Genomic DNA, 16,378 nt, shown 5'->3' on the forward strand with positions numbered 1-16,378 from the left:
TGATTTTTATCTATTTTTTCAATAGCAATTGCCACACAAATTTTTTTTTAAATTTTTCAAGGAAGGCAGGTAATTAGGTTTTTATTTCTTTTTTTAATGGAGGTACTGGGGATTGAACCCAGGACCTTGTGCCTGCTAACAATGTGCTCTACCACTGAGCTATACTCTCTCTCCCAGCACAAATATTTTTGAGTAATCCATCTTGTCCCGTTTGTTTTGTGATCTTTATCATTCCTTTGTATATTTCTATACTTTCTATCCTGTTCCATTAAAATATTTGTCTGCCTACACCAAGAACTTTGAAGCATTATATAGGCATTTAGTGCTATAAACTTACAACTAAGTACTGCTTTAACTGCTTCCTTTAAGTTTTGATATGTTCTCATTTTCAAAAATACTTCAAAATGCTTTCTAATTTGCTTTTTTATTTCTTTTTTTGAGCAATGGATTATTTAGAAGCATGTTATTTAGTGTCTAAATACTTGAGATGTCCCAGATAGCTTTCTTTCTTTTTCTTTTGGGGGTTTCTAACTTAATTCCATTGAGATCAGGGAACATACTTCATATAATTTGAAACCTTTCAAATTTATTAAGACTTGTTTTATGGCCAGAATATGGTTTATCCTGCTGTCCTATGTGCACTTGAAAAGAATGTGTATTCTGCTGTTGTTGGTCCATGATGTTCAAGTCTTCTATATCCTTACTGCTTTCCCTTCCATATTCTTACCGATTTTCTGTCTACTTATTCTATCAATTATTGAGAGAAGAGTGTTAAAATTTGAGATTTATTTATTTCTGCTTTTACTTCTATGAATTTTTGCTTCACTTATTTTGAAGTTCTGTTATTAGGTACATAAACATTTGGACTTTTATGTCTTCTTAAGAATTGACCATTTAATCATTATTCAACGACTCTTTGATCACTGGTAATATTCTACGCTCTGAAATATGTTATGTTCAGATATTAGTACAGCCACTCCAGCTTTCTTTTAATGAGTTTACAAGACGTATCTTTTTTTCTGTACTTTTACTCTTAACATATTGGTGTCTTTGTATTTAAAATGAATTTCTTTTTGACAGCATATAGTTGGGTCTTATCTTTGTATACATTCTGTCAATCTCTACCTTTTAATTGAGGGGTTTTGGCCTTTTGTATTTAATGTGATTATTGATATGTTTAGGTTTAAATCTACCACTTTGCTGTCTACTTTCTATTTGTCCCACCTGTTTTTCTCCCATTTTCCTCTTTTTTCTGCCTTTTTTTTAGAATGAGTGTTTTTAATGATTCTGTTTTATCTCCTTTGTTGGCTGTGCCCTTTCCTCATTGTAGGATATAAACATTTGTTTTAGAGGAGATGTTAAACTGAGTCTTCCAGTTCACATAATGAAGATCAAACCACCCAAACCAGTTACAGGTCAGTATAATTCAATGAATACTCTTTCCTTTTGCATTGATTTCTCAGTTTTTTCTGTCTTTGCCTTCTCCACATTTCCCATCTTTTCCATTTATTATCTACTTTACAAGTATAGTTCTAAAGAGAATTGTTTTAAGTCAGAGCTCTGGGACTTAAAGATAAAAAAAAATGTTTAAAAAATGTGACAAGGGTACAGTTAACTAACAGAATTGGGAGATCGGGAAAGACACATCTTTCCTAAGTGTTTGTGGAACTCCATTTTTGTATTTGTTTATTCATCAGTATTTGCTGAGTGCCAATAATGCATCAAGCACAAAGATGAGTAAGACTTATCTCCTATGCTCTAAAAACTGAAAAATTACTGGCGTACTAAGGGAGAATAGGAGGAAACCACCATAATGGGACATGATAAGCACAGCCGTGGGGAACATCCAGGACCATGAAAACAGAGGAAGGAGTGACTGATTCTGCCCAGGGAATAGGCAAGGGCTTTCCCAAAGGGAAATTTGGGAAGGTTTGAAGGATAAGTGGGAGCTGATCAAGAGGAGCAGAAGGGAAGTCCATGTAGACAGATGATATAGGGTATATCCTCTCAATATTCACACATGACCTCAGAGGTATACCTACAGGAATGTTCACTGCAGTGCTGTTTATAGAGGCAAAGAGTAGTTAGATAAATATGGTACACTCACACAAGGGAATACTTTGCAACCATTAAAAACAAGAGAGAAATGCAAAAGGCCAGGAATAGCCAATTCACTCTTATGTGAATTGGTGATATGGTTTGATCCATCAAGATTTATTATAAAGCCACAGTAATTAAGACAAGGTAGAAAAATAGATGAGTGAATAATAGAAATGGACATAAAATATAGAAATATAGGTAGACAGAATATAGTAGAAAAATAGATGAATGAAACAGGATAGAGAGGACAGGACAGACCCAGGCATAAATGGACGCTTGCTCCCCGGCAGAGGTGTCGCTACAGAGCAGTGGAGAAGGGATGGTCATTTCAGGAAGTGGTGCTGGTTGTCCAAATGGACACAAAAGTGAAACTTGACCTTTGCCTCACACTATACTCAAAAATAAATTCCAGATAAATCATAGAAGTAAATATGAAGAACAAAGCAATAAAATTTTAGAAAATAATATAAGACAATATGTTTATGATCTCTGGGTAGGGAAAGACTTTTTAAACAAAACACAAAAAGTACTTTGTAATAAAAGAAAATTTTGATAAATTTGACTACATTAAAATTAAGGGCTTCTAATCATCTAAAGACATCAATAAGAGCATGAAAGAGCAAGCCACGTATTGGGAGAAGATATTTGCAAAACACATGAAACTTATGAATGGTCCACATCCAGAATATATAAAGAATTCCTACAGATTATTAAGAAAGAGACAGATAATTCAGTATAAAACAGGCAAGAGATTATTCAAGTGGCCAGTAAACATATAAAAAAGTGCTCAGCATAATTAGTTGTCAGGGAAATGCAATTAAAACCATAATGAGATACCACCCCGCACAAACCAGGATGGCTGAAGTTAAAATATATTGATCACACCAAGTTGGTGAGGATGTGGAATACTCAGACTTCCCATATATTGCAGTTAGCAATGAAATTTGGTACAACCACTTTGAAAAACAGTTTAGTATTATCTAGTAATATTGAAGATAAGTTATATTGTATGACCTAGCATTTACACTCCTAGGTAGGTCAGTCATATCAACTTGCCTGGGACTGAAGGGTTTCCTAGGGTGTAGGGCTTTTGGTGCTAAAACTAGGAAACTCCTGAGCAAACCAGGACTACGAGTTGGTCACCTTAATTATAGGTATATACCTGACAGTCTGGCATGTAAATGTGCACCAGGAGGCATGTACAAGAATGGTAACAATGACATGATTTCCAATAGCCCCAAAAGTGAAACAACTGAAATATCCATCAACAAAAGAACAGATAAATAAATTGTAGTTTATTCACTCCATAGAATACTATACAGCAATGAAAAGGAGTAAGTCAAAATGCAAGGGGTCTAGTGTATAACAGCAATTCTCAAACTTTAGCTGGATCAGACTCACTTAAAACCCAGACTGCTGGGCCCCACCCACAGAGTTTCTATTTCAGTAGGTCTGGATGGGGCCTGAAAATCTGCACTTCTTAACCCTGTCAGATCCCTGCTGATCTGGGACCACATTTTGAGAACTGCTAGTTAATATATGCTACCATTCATTTATAAAATATATACAAATGTATATGTAATACATATAGTAATATATAATACTACAGGTATTATATAATGTTTTAATATGCTACCATTTGTTCATAGAAAGGGGTCTCTTTCTAGAAAGTTGTGCAAGAAACTGGTAACAATGGTTGCCTCTCAGAAAGGGCCCCGGGGAATCGTGGGACCTCCTGGGCAACTTAAGGGACCTGGGCACCTTCCATCGAGAACAGAGTTCTAAAAGTTGGGGTGTGAACCCAGAAAATAAATCACCTAGTTTTACTGTGTATTTAGGAACAGATGGAAAAGAAGGACATGAAAGGTTATTGGGAAGAAGGGTGATAAGAAAAGTGATTGGCAGAGAAAGGAGATTTTTTTAAAGGAAGGTAGCTGGATAAAACGTAAGAATGGGAGGAGGCTGGGACTGTCTGGTGTGGTTCCTCAGCAGTGGCTGAATAGTGAGAGGAACAGGCAGGTCTGGGGCCTTGCTGGGCTGGAGAGACAGTAACAGTGATCTGACACCTATAGTGACATCACAACATTTCCTTGGCCTCCTTTGGGGATTCCGTAGTCTGGGAACAGGGAATGATGGCAGGAAAGAGATGGAGAAGTGGAAGGAAGGAGAGCAGCTGCCTTTTGCCTGTGCCCTGTGAGCTGGAGGAGTAGGAGAGAGGCTGGGGGGAAGACTGATCACCTGGGCAAAGTGGGAGCAGATCTCTGAGGATGAGGGATTCTGCAGGAAACTGAGAAGCATGAGGGAGAAGGGGATTAGAAGGAGGAAATCAGAATTCTGGAATATGACCAATTTTGGAATATTTTCAACCTAGGTACCACATTTAAGAGCCCTCTGGAAGTCTTTGCAAAGATAGAGGACTGCTGCGGGCTGGGCTCCGGGCAGAATCACTTCATCAAGGACAGTCAGTGGGAGCAGCAGGTGGCAATCTTCAACGCCACCTACAAGAAGTACCTGGTTGGGGAGTGGGAGGAGGAGCTGCTCAGGTGAGCTGGGAGGAGGCCCAGCCAGAACACCTACTGCCTGGGAGCTTCCCTTTCTGGGCACATGCAGGAATCAACCCAAGGACCCGAATTAGTCCAAAGTTTCGAAGCTCTTGATAGTTTGTGAACTTTAGAAAAATGTTTTGAAAGTTATAATGAGATTGTTTAAATATAGTTAGAACAAAGGCTGATAACATGGATTTCAAAAAAGGAATAGACATCTATGAAGATAAATAGAGGTGATTTTACAATTTTATATATGATAGCATCTCTTTAAAATATTTTTCCCTGGTTATCCTAAACACAGAAGACCTAAAGATGGAAATAGAAGTCACTACTGTTAATATTCTTCTCCATTTTCACCCAGTCTTTCTAAACATAATACTGCATAATTATCAAAACACATGACTTTCTCATCTCGGTCATCAGGTAGACCTCATTAACGCCGCGGTGTGATTGTAAAAACTGAGTTCAAGTCTTTGAAGTATCTGGTGGAGCTGGCTTAGGAACTAGCTCTCCTCAGTTACTGTGGATCTTGGGAATGTTCTTGCTTCACATGGGAAGTGAAACCTCTCATCTTGCCGTCAAGTGGACTTTGAACTTTCTCACTTCAGGACACAAAGTCCCAGGGCTAAACCCTAACAGCAACCACCTGAAGCCTGAACTGGAACCCAGTAAGGTTCAATAGTGTGCTACCTAGCAAGATATTTCGGAATTTTGCAGGCCAGTCATTAAACCACTGGTTTAATTGTCCCTAGTAGAAGTATTTATAGCACAAAAGCTATAAATCCTAGAAATCAGAGCTTTTTTTCTTTTTTAAAGAGTGCCAGTTTATCAGCCCACCACTGGTTGTACTGGTCCCAGGATAAGAGCATTTATGCGCATCACCCAAGTCTGGTCATTAAGGGATCTTCCTCAAGGACAGAGATGGTTCTGCCCATGCTGGGTGCTGTTCCCGGCCTGTTGGTAACTCCCACTGCTCTGCCCGCCCTGCCCCCACCAACTTCCAAGGTCTGCACTCATCAGGACCCGCACATAGAATGTGATTTGCCTAGTGGTCCTAAACTCCTGGAAAGGTCCCTCCTAACTACCCATTTCTGGTCTTAGTACCAAGACTCTACCAGTATCTCTCCTTGCCAAGGAGTCTGCCGTGGCTCTGACCAGCGTCTTTCTTTCTTTCCCAGTATGGCTACGTTCCACTTCCTCCTTCCTAGCTTCATCATTGCAATGCCAGCAGAAGTCAAGAACCCACCAGGTAATGAACATAAAGTAGGTAGTTGTCCTGGACAAGTGGTCACCTTGAGGGAATGCCCCAGCAAGCCTCCTAAAGAAGTTCCGCGCTGCACACCCTGCATGCTGGGGGGAAATGAGATGGAAAGTTGGTTGCCAGCTGTAGCTTAATGGTTTCTGGTTGGACCTGTGGCCCCCGAGTCCAGATTCCCTGATGATGGAGGCTAGCACTGTCTTCAGGGAGTGACCTGCCACAGAGGATGGTATGTGCACACACACCCCACCAGGCTGCTTCTGGACACGAATTCCTTTTGTAGAAAATGTCATTTAAAACACTGACAGCCAAGTAGACATGAATTACCTAGAAAATGTGAAAGCAGCCAAGGGGCGGTTGTGACCGTCCTCTCTGCACTGGAAGGCAAGTTGGCCCTAGGAACAGCCCTTCTGGGGGTGCCCAGCCCCCCGTCTGGAAGCTCCCTCTTCTGTTGAGTGCTGCCCATTAGAACAAACCACTTTTGACTTCCTCTTGGGCAAATCCCTTCACACAAACCAAAGGCCACCTGACTCCTTACACAACGTCCCTTTCCTCTCTCCTTTCCCAGGGGTGGCCTGTGTCCTTGGCGTGCACTGGACTGGAAGTCACAACTTCTTCCTCTATTCACTTAACCGAACGCTGAAGGATAAAGTTGGTACTTCACTGCCGAGATGGGAGTTGCCCAAGCTCAGGGCTCACAGACCATGTTCTTCTTCAGCTTAGCTGACAGCATGTGACTACACATCAGCATGCTTTTAGGGACCAGAGCTGGGCAGGCAGAGTTGGGTGGCTCAGTGGCTCTGGTGTGACCCCAAGGCTATGTCTCTAAACTGTCATGTTTCTTAAGATGACAGGTCAGTAGGGAGAAAGCCCAGCCAAGTCCACAGGGCTCCTTAGGCAGCTAAAGTAAAAAAAAAAAAAAAAAAAGTGGGCTTGGCATTGGAAGGCCAGTCTCAGCACAACTGTCTGCAGACTGTGTAGCCTCAGGCCAGACATGTCACGCTCCAATCCCGTTTTCTTCTCTGAAACAGAAAGCTACTCAGTTACACCATCCCTATCTACTGCACACATTTGTTGTGAACAGCAAAATCCAGAGAGTTCCTGTATGCTAGAGCTCTTTGAAATTGAAAGGCGCTTAGGAAATATGGGTGGTGGTTGTTTGGTTTTTACAAATTCATGGAGGCTGTTACGTGAGCAAGTTCACTTTGTGATAATTCCTTGAGCTATACACTGATGTTGTACTTCAGAATTATACTTCAGAAGGAATGTTTAAAAACTCACAAAGGAAGAACTTCTTTCCTTCCAACCCTCTCCCAGGCAGCCTGGCTTCTAATCTCAACTTCTGTACTGACTGGGTCCGTGACCTTGGGCAGGTCACTTACTTCTCTGCCTCAGTCCCCTCATCTGTAAAATGGGGCTACTAATGGGACCCACCTCATAAGATCCTTGTGAGAATTAAATGAAATGATGCATGTAAAGTGCTCACCGCAGTGTTAGCACCTAGTAAGTACGCACTCACTGTTAGCTGTAGTATAATACTGGTGTGACTTATATTATCCTGAGGAAGGAGACAGCATTGCACAGAGACGGGAGAGATGGTGAGTCTAGACAGGCAGGCTAGTCTCAGGTTGTGCAGGTGGAGGTGATGCATGGGGGTGGGGTCTGGGGGCAGCCTGGTGAGTGGTGTCCTCCCCACCAGACCCCGAGAGCACGTGGCCCTGTGCTGCGCCCATCACAGTGTCTCAGCTCAGCTGCTGCTGCTCCTACCTGGTGCTGGCCTGCGAGGACGGTGTGCTCACACTGTGGGACCTGGCCCAAGGTGAGCCCCGCCCCTGCCCAGCACCGCTTCCCCTCTGATACACCTGGACAGCTCACAGTCGGCTGTAGGTCAGTACCTGGCTGGCTTATAGCTTCTTTTCATCCACTCCAGTGCTGACTCTGTCCCCCTCCATGGGTTTGGTTCCCCCCCAGCCCCTTTCCAGACTTAGAAGCAGTTGCCCTTTGGGGGTCCCCTCTCCCCTTGGGCATTGGGGTTTACTGCTTTCACTCTCAGGGGTGCTCGTTGCTTGGTTTTGCCTTCATGTCCCTCACATACTTGCTGGTCAGAGACCCTGCGCCCATGGCTGCATCCCTCTACCCTGTTTTCTGACCCACTGTGCCATTGCTTTCTCCAGGATTCTCTCTTGGGGTCATTGCTCTTCCTGAAAGATGTCTCTGCCAAAGCATTCACTTCCTGAAATACTTCTTAGTCCACAAAGGACAGAACATGTATCCCGAGGGGCCGGTGAAATCCCAGATGAAGTGTGTGGTGCTGGGCACAGATGGCTCTCTCTACCTGGTGGCAGCCTCGGGGACCCAAAGACCCACCCTCAGTTTGCTTGTCGAGAGGTCAGTGGCTTGAAGGCAGGGCAGGATAAGTGATCTGCCAGACAGATGACGCTATTTAACAGTAAAAAACTGACAATCTCTCAGACTAAAGTCCACTTTCCCTATAGTCATCACTTTCCTAATGAGCTTCTCAAGATCACCAGTGTCTTTTACATGTGGGCCTATATATAAAAATTTTCTGGGGGTAGGGCATAGCTCAAGTGGTAAAGTGCATGCTTAGCATGCATGAGGTTCTGAGTTCAACCCCCAGTACCTCCTCTAAAAATAAATAAGTAAATGAAAACCTAAATACCTCTCCTGGACCAAAAAAAAAAAACCAAAACACTCTTCAAAAAATAAAAATAAAAAATTTTTTCTAACAAAATTGTATGATGGCACAAATGACATGTTTCATATCCTGCATGACCAAGGAGAGGGTCATTTCTGCCAAAATAGTTTTATCAGTTTCTCTAAGGGTCTCTCTTTCTTTTAAACTGTGCAATATTTTATGCATGCAAATGATCTCTACAATGATCTGTGTGGAGGGGTTATTTAGCATATATATATATATATATATAGAGAGAGAGAGAGAGAGAGAGAGAGAGAGACAGAGAGAGAGAGAGAGAGAGAGAAACTCCACTGTACCCATCACCAAGCTGAAGAAATAGATCATCTCCAATTCCCAATTCAGTTAAGGCTCTCTGTGTGCTTCTCCCTATCACATCCTTCTCTCTCCTCCTCAAAGGTGACTACCTTTTAATTATTTGTTGCTACAAGCTACCCCACTACTTAATGGCTTAAGTAAACAGTCACCATTTAGCCTCTGATGCTGTAGGTCTGCAGTTTGGGCTGGGCTCAGTTGGGTGATCCCTGCACACTGGTCTTGCCTTGGCTCTCACATGTGTCTGCGGGCAGCTGGCAGCCCGGTGAGGGGCTGGATGTCTAAGCCGGCCTCACTCACGCACCAGGCAGTTGGCAGCTGTTGGCCAGGGCATGCCTCTGGCCTCTCCCGCAGGCTGTCTGAGGCTCCGTCACCTAGTAGCCTAAGGGCTCTCAGAAGCCAGCAAGGACAGCAGGATGCACTGCTTTCCAAGCCTCTGCTCGCGTTACCCTGGACAATGCTCGCGTTACCCTGGACAAAGCACGTCACATGGCCACACCTGCATTCAAGCTGTGGCAAAACAGACACCACCTTTTTATTGGGAGTTGCTACCAATATTTTAGCCACTTTTTTTCAATCTACCATGTTGTTTTCCTAAATTCATCATTTCTCTGTTTTCCTTTGAGAATTAGCCACATCCATATGACTGTATCTCTAAGCAACATATTGTTTAGCTATGCATATTTTAGGGAACTTGTAGTGGAATCATATTGTCTGTGTTCTCCAACTTGTTTTTCAATGCTTTTATTCTAGAACTTGCTTTGCAGTATTGTTCATGAGAGTTGCACATGTTGGTGTGTGCAGCTCCAGTTCCTTCATTTTCGTTGCTATTGTTGAATTTTATCCCACGGTATCATAACACAATTACTTAAGCTTTCTCCTATCAATGGATATTTAGCTTGCTCCCAGTTTCTGCTACTGTGAGCAGTCTCTGACATATCTCCTGATGCAAAACTTGAAAACTTTTCAAGTCTGAATGTCTCCGTGTCTTGTTTCCTGTAGGCCTGTGAAGCACCCAGAGGAAGCCATCTGTGCAGTGGCCCCAGTCCGAGCCTTACCCGGCATGGTAGGTTCCTCAGGCCTCTCATTCCATTACTCTTTCCAAAAATATCTATTGAAGGCCTATTGTCCACTGGGCAGACTAGCTTTGCAGTCCACAGATACAGAGAAGAAAGTCCCTGCCCTCACGGAGCTCACAATTCAGCTGGGAAGACAGATGGGTCCCCCTAGAACCTGAGACAGACTGTGATACATCATGCAAAGGATGCTGTGGAACAGAGAGAGGGGTCTCCTAACTCAACCTGCGCAAGTCGGGGTGGGGTGGGGAGGATGCTTTCTGGAGGAAGCAATGGGACAGCTGAGCTGAGGGAGTTAAGAGGGCAGCACCATGGAGGCAGGAGGTCACTGTGTGTCCCGGGCACTGCAGGAAGTTCAAGGAGCTGCAGGATTGGACTCTTGTCGGGTGTGCAGAGGGAAGGGGATGGGGGTTGGGGCGGAAGGCCCTTGTATGGGGTGGAGATTGAAGCTTAGAGGGGTCTAGGAGCCGGGCAGCAGTGTGTTCAGAGCAGGATGGAGAGTGGAGAAGTGTCAGTGGGGAGATGGATCCCACAGCTCTGGGCTGCCTGGGGCTGCAGCCAAAGGAGAGGGAGGCTTTGAGGTTGATCCTGGCTTGTGGAGCTGGTTCTCTGGTCCTGTGATTCCCAGTGTGGCCCTGCTGGGGTGAGGGGCCTACAGGGACCCCAGCGGAAGCTCTGAGAGCCCAGGGCTAAAAGTACGGGTCCAGTGCTCCCCAGCTGGTTAGTGGTGGTTACAGCCAGAGGGACCAGCATGGCCGGTCAGAGCAGGGAGGTGAGCAGCGGTTCCCAGGGCACTACCACCACTTCCAGGACAGGGGAGATGAGCTCATGAGGTGACTGAGAGGGACACCGCAGGGAAACCAGGAGGGGGCTCCTGGCAGCTCCGGGAAGACAGCTTGAAGAGAGTGAGACCAGTGTCCTGTGATGAAGAGAAACCCAGTACTCTGTGGAGACCAGTGTCCATGGCAAGGGCGACGGATGATGAGCAGAGGGTGCAGGGTGCAGAGAGGGTGAGGAAGAGGGAGGGGAAATGGTGTGGCAGCCGGGAGAGGACGTGTGGTGCAGGAGTTTAGTATGTTTATCTACTGAGGGGAAAGAGCCCCAGCCAGAGAGAGGCCCCAGCTCCCTCTCAGGTGAGGAGGGGCCATTGGCTTGAACAGCCCCGAGGAGGTGGGGGGAGAGGGTGTCTGCACCCATGCAGAACTGAATCCCGGCCACGCGGTGGGGGAAGGGCGGCGGGGACCAGCCCCAGCCCCGGGGGAGGGTCTGCGGCTGCTGGAGGCGCCAGAGGAGTAGGCATACACGGTTCTGCAACCCCTAAACGCTCTGGGTGGATCCAGAGGCTGGGTGCCCAAGAGTGAATAAATTCCCTGTTGGTTTTTTATTTCTGGCTGCTTTTCGTATTTCACGCTGGGGTGACTGAGAGTGGGGGAGTCTTCATTCACCATCTTCTTGTTCCCAGGTACTGATCTTTTCCAGCAATGGCTCTGTGCACCTCATGGACGTGGCCACGTCACAGATTATCTGTGCCTTTGCTCCGCCCAGATCCTACCATCTGGCAGTCCCCTGGAAGCCAGTGTTTGTCGTGTCTTCACACCACCCATGTTTCCTGCTCCGAGGTAAGAAACGGGGGCCGTGATGGCTGCTGCCCAGACCTGCGGCCCACTGGCCACCTCCCTGCCTCAGTCCTCTCACAAAGCATAGGGTGACCCCACCCAATCTCCCCCTACTCCTCGCCCCTCCACCACAGACCAGAAGGGCGCTGCCGCTGAGTCCTCTCTTGGCACTTAGGTAAGACGCCAGGCAAGGTCTCCTCTCTGGACTCCTGCTCCTTCTGCCAGGTGAGCTCCCCACAGCTCCACCCCAATGACCCAGCCTTTGTGAGCAGAGAGCAGCCCCCTCGTGCCCACCCCAACCGCAAGGCCCAGGGGAAAGTAATCTCTGTACAGAACATGGTGCTCCTGTTTCATTCCAGGAGACCATCCCGATGAACTCGGATCCGCCAGCAACGCCGAGGACATCCCAAATTCTATTTTCTATTTTAATTTCAAGGCCTGTCCACTCCTAGAAAACATCACAAGAAATTGCACCATTCCTCAAACTGACATGCTGGATAACGCGGCTTTCCCCCAGGTGTTGCCTTTGGAGAAAAGATGCGAGAATTTCTTCCAGAAGAGGTAGAGTTCTGGGTCTCTCCCCTCCCTGCACCTGGGGTGGTCTCTGGAGTAAGGAATAGTGGTTTGCTTGATGATAAGATATTTTGGACTTTTAAATCCAAAATTGGTAGGCAGAGTAACACACGCAGGCTGGTAAGAGAGGGGCTGCCACGTGGTGCTTTCTCCCCTTCAAGACTGTCTTTTCCTTTGCTTCCTCAATTCTTTTTTTTTTTTTAAGCATATTTGGATTACCAGACACAGCCATCTAAGACAGGGGGTGGCAAACTGTGGCCTGTGAGCCAAATTTGGCCCACTGCCTATTTTTGTAAATCAGGTTTCAGTGGCACACAGTCATGCCCGCCGCTTTACGTCTCGTCTGCTTGTGGACATGCTACAACAGCAGAGCTGAACAGCTGCCACGGAGGCCCTGGGGCCCATAAAGCCTAAATCATTTACTCTCTGGCCCTTGATAGAAAATGTTTGCCAGCCCCTGGCCTAAGTCCCCTCTCCTCTCTCCATCTTCCAGGTAAACAGCTATGTGATACATCTCTCCTCTTCCCCTCTCTGCTTCCCCCCCGTCCTGCTGGGACTCTGCTTGTGTTCCTTCCTGTTGAAAAAGCATAATTAACGCCACTCAGTCCATTCTGGAGAAGCAAGTATCTCATCTAATCCATCCACAGCAAACTTCTAGGGCTTTGCAAGTTCTTGTTGACGATTTCGGCCGTGATCTGGCCATATATTTCAGGTGGAAGGGGTCATCAACAGAGCCCTGGAATCTTGCCCTAGGCCTGCCACTACACAGCCAGAGGGCTTTGGTGGGCCCTCCCTTCCAGGGCCTCAGTGTCCTTCTGCAACATGAGCTCTGAGATGCTGTGATCTCTCCAATCTCCATAATATCCCTTCATGACCATTTCTTCCTTTTCACTCTTTCCTGAAGGAATGAAGTGGAATGGCTAAGATGCTCAGGTTTGAATTCTGACTCCACTACTTACTGAGAGACCTTGGCTGAGTTACTTAACCTCTCAAATCCTCAGTTTCCTCGGTCATTCAAAAAATACTTATTGAGCACTTGCATACAATGTGCTAGACTGTGTTCTGGACATTTCGATGATGCCTGATCTCTAGGTTTTGTAGGTTTTCAGTGAGAAAGTACATGTAAAGTGCTAGGCACAGGGTGGTCCCTCAGTAAATAGCAGGTACAAAAATGGTGATGGGTCCCCTCCGCGTTGGTTCAAGTTCATGCCTGGGGAGATTGCAAATATCACCACATGGTGGCACCACAGCTCTCCTCCACCACCGAATTTACCTGTTGTATTCAGGTCCTTCCTGGGTTGCCCTGCATCGCTCAGGCAGCTTCCAGGATCTCATGGCGGGGAGTGCGCTCACTCAACAGGAAGAGAATATGGTCCATGGGTCTTGGGGGAGGAGGACAGTGAAGAAGGGGCCAGTTGATGTTTCCTCTGTTTAAAGATTTGCCAAGAATGCTCAGCTATTCCTCACACGTTTTGAGCCCCGATGACTTGGCTTGTTCTTAGGAGACACAGCAGGAGGAATTAAGGGTGAAGTGTCATGATGCCTACAACTTACTGTCAAGTGGTCCAAGAAAACATTTGTAGAGAGACAGAGAGAAAGAGAAAGTGTTAACTGCTGAAACCCAGGAAAATATTTATAGAGAAAGAGAGAAAGGGAGGGAAGTGAATGTTAACAACTGGTGAGTCCAGCTGGAAATTCACCGTACTACTTGCAACTTTTCTGTAGGTTTGAAATTCCCGAAATAAAAGATAGGGAGAGGCTGTAAAATATTGCTTACAGTATAATCCTGATTCTGAGTAAAAAGAGGGAAGACTGGAAGTGTGTTCATCTATAGTAACACTAATTATGTTTAGGCAGTGAAGTGTGTGTAATTTTTTTTTCTTTGTATTTTCCCTATTTGTAACTTTTCTACAAAAAATATGCATTAGTTTGGAAATTTTTAAGTAACGGTTAGAAAAAAAAAAGTCGAGTATGAGGTTAGGTCACGGTTGCAGCAAGGCCGTTCTCTGGGGTTGCAGGTCATAGCATGGAGCCTTCTGGTGCTCTTGCTTGATCGGGCCCAGAGAACTCACTGTTTAATGAGTATATTTCCATTTCTGTCCTTTCTGTCTAACCCCCTCCTTTAAGTGGCCTAGGAAGGGTGAGCCTTCCCCGTTCACCTAGAGCCAACAGGCTGCCCTCCTGTGGGAACGGACTACAGGTCAGCAGCTCCAGCCCTGGCCACTCACCTCCTGCCTGGTTGCCCAGGGCCTGAGCAACTCAGGATGCCTCAGCCCCTAACTGGCAGTCTCCCTCCCTCAACCCAGGTGCAGGTAGAGGTTACTCCTCAGACACCTGCTGAACCCTTCTTAACCCAATGAGTGTAGAACTACAACTATAACAGAGCAATTCCCTGCTTTAAAAAAATGTTAGTATTTCTGATATATGTTATATATGCACTTGTAGAGATTTGGAAAACAGGACAATACAAAAAAGAAAATTTAAATACCCTACAATCCATCACCCAAAGTCAGCACTGCCATTGACCTGCTAGTTTATTTCCTTCAGGTTTTGTCCTTAGTGCTTTCGCTAAGTTGAGATCATGTTCACTTTTTTAAGCTGGCTTTATGTTTACTCCAGAATATAACTTAAGTGACTTTTTAATTTTAAGAAAAACTTCCTTGTCAATATGTTTTTAATGCCTATGTGTTTTCCATGGAAAGGGTGTCTATGGTACACTTCCCCATCCCCCTGTTGGGTCTACTCTCATAAGGAGAAGACAGTCCCTTCTGCCCCGACCTGCTCCAGTCTCTGGAACCCCACAGGCCATCCTGGCCCCCAGTAGGAATGGGAGGGACTCCTCCACCTCTCCCTTCCCATCTATCTCTCTTCCCCTGTTGGCACAGCTTAGCTCCACAATCCCACACCGCAGCCCATCCCTGGGAAGGACCCCCAGTGGCTGGGTGAGGTGGAGGGCCCTGGGGGCCGGGGGCAGGGCTCGGGGCTGAACGAGCAGTTGGAGTTTGGGGAAGAGAGAAGCTCAAGGAGGCGCTCCCTAGGTTCAGGGACCCAGCAGAGGCTGGGACGGGTTGCACTGTGTGGTGGGGACAGGCCCAGCTTAAAGAGACGTTTACTTGGGCCTGATCACAGTATCAAATCATACCCCTCATGGCAACTCATTTTCTGAATTGGGTCCCAGGAATCACTTAGGAAACATTGATTTAAAGAAGGCTCTTCCTGTTCTACCTCCTCTGAGGTCTGATATCCCAGGGTACCCCGCCTCCAACATTTTATTGTGTTAAAACATACAGCAACTTTGAGAAAAACGTCAGTGAACACCCACAGACCCACAAGCTAGATTCCATCATTCACATTTTACTCCCCTTGTTTCTCACACATGACCATAGATGTCTGAAGACTAATCTTACATTTTTTTCCCTCTATTTACTCCTTGTATCTAAAACAGTTTCCAGTGGCCCTAAAACTAGGTGAAACTTTAAGGCGATGGATTCATGTGGCAATAGATTCAAAGTTTCAAACTTGCATTAAATAGTCTGCCCAAGTTGTTTTCACAAAACCTGCACTTGGGACTTAAAAATAGCCAGTGTGAAATGGAGCCTGCCTTTAGGGCTTTGAAAGGGGGCCAGTTAGCACCAAATGTCCCCCGCCAACTCCCTTGGCAAGCTGGCTTCTGCTCCCATCCAGCCTGGGCCTCCAGGGCACCATTTCCATCTGGTTCCACTCCCTGTGTATTGTCTGCCATCTCAGTTGGGTCAGACTTTTGATCACAAGACAGAAATTTCAGGACACAGGAAGCTGACAGAAAGTGCTCTGTCTCTCACCTCACCCCCTTTATGCCCCGTGGCCAAGCAGAACATGGGCTTCTGGGCTGATCTAACAGTCCCAGGTCCACACGTTTCCTTGGCAAGGGGGTGGGCAGGCCCCGTGTGGACACTAGGTGACATTTCCCTCGTCAGTGGAGGGTAAGGGATGGTATTCTGACCCTCTTCTTTACTTTCCCTGGGAGGGAGATTGTGGGCCTATCCTAACCTTTCTTGAGAAACAAAGGGACAAATCCCTGGAAGATTATTTATAGACTCATAGAACCCAAATGTGCATGCAGTTCACTACTGGAATTCCGAGGCTTTGCACAAGGCCTCACAGATGTTCCATCTCCTCTCCCACTTTGCAGATAGGCTGCC

The 16,378-nt window shown here is 45.9% G+C and overlaps 1 protein-coding gene across 1 annotated transcript in view; it reads left to right on the forward strand.

Annotated features, from left to right (window-relative positions):
• The window catches only part of WDR93 (WD repeat domain 93), a 41,147-nt gene that overhangs the window by 20,998 nt on the left and 3,771 nt on the right, over positions 1–16,378 (forward strand). The window contains exons 8-16 of the mRNA XM_010986746.3: positions 1,331–1,415; positions 4,472–4,643; positions 5,825–5,895; positions 6,473–6,559; positions 7,604–7,723; positions 8,079–8,292; positions 9,935–9,998; positions 11,471–11,627; positions 11,984–12,185. Coding sequence (XP_010985048.2) covers positions 1,331–1,415; positions 4,472–4,643; positions 5,825–5,895; positions 6,473–6,559; positions 7,604–7,723; positions 8,079–8,292; positions 9,935–9,998; positions 11,471–11,627; positions 11,984–12,185 — 1,172 coding nt within the window. The remainder of the gene's footprint in view (positions 1–1,330; positions 1,416–4,471; positions 4,644–5,824; positions 5,896–6,472; positions 6,560–7,603; positions 7,724–8,078; positions 8,293–9,934; positions 9,999–11,470; positions 11,628–11,983; positions 12,186–16,378) is intronic.

Source organism: Camelus dromedarius, chromosome 29 (genome assembly GCF_036321535.1).
Source record: "Camelus dromedarius isolate mCamDro1 chromosome 29, mCamDro1.pat, whole genome shotgun sequence".
Taxonomy (NCBI): Eukaryota; Metazoa; Chordata; class Mammalia; order Artiodactyla; family Camelidae; genus Camelus; species Camelus dromedarius.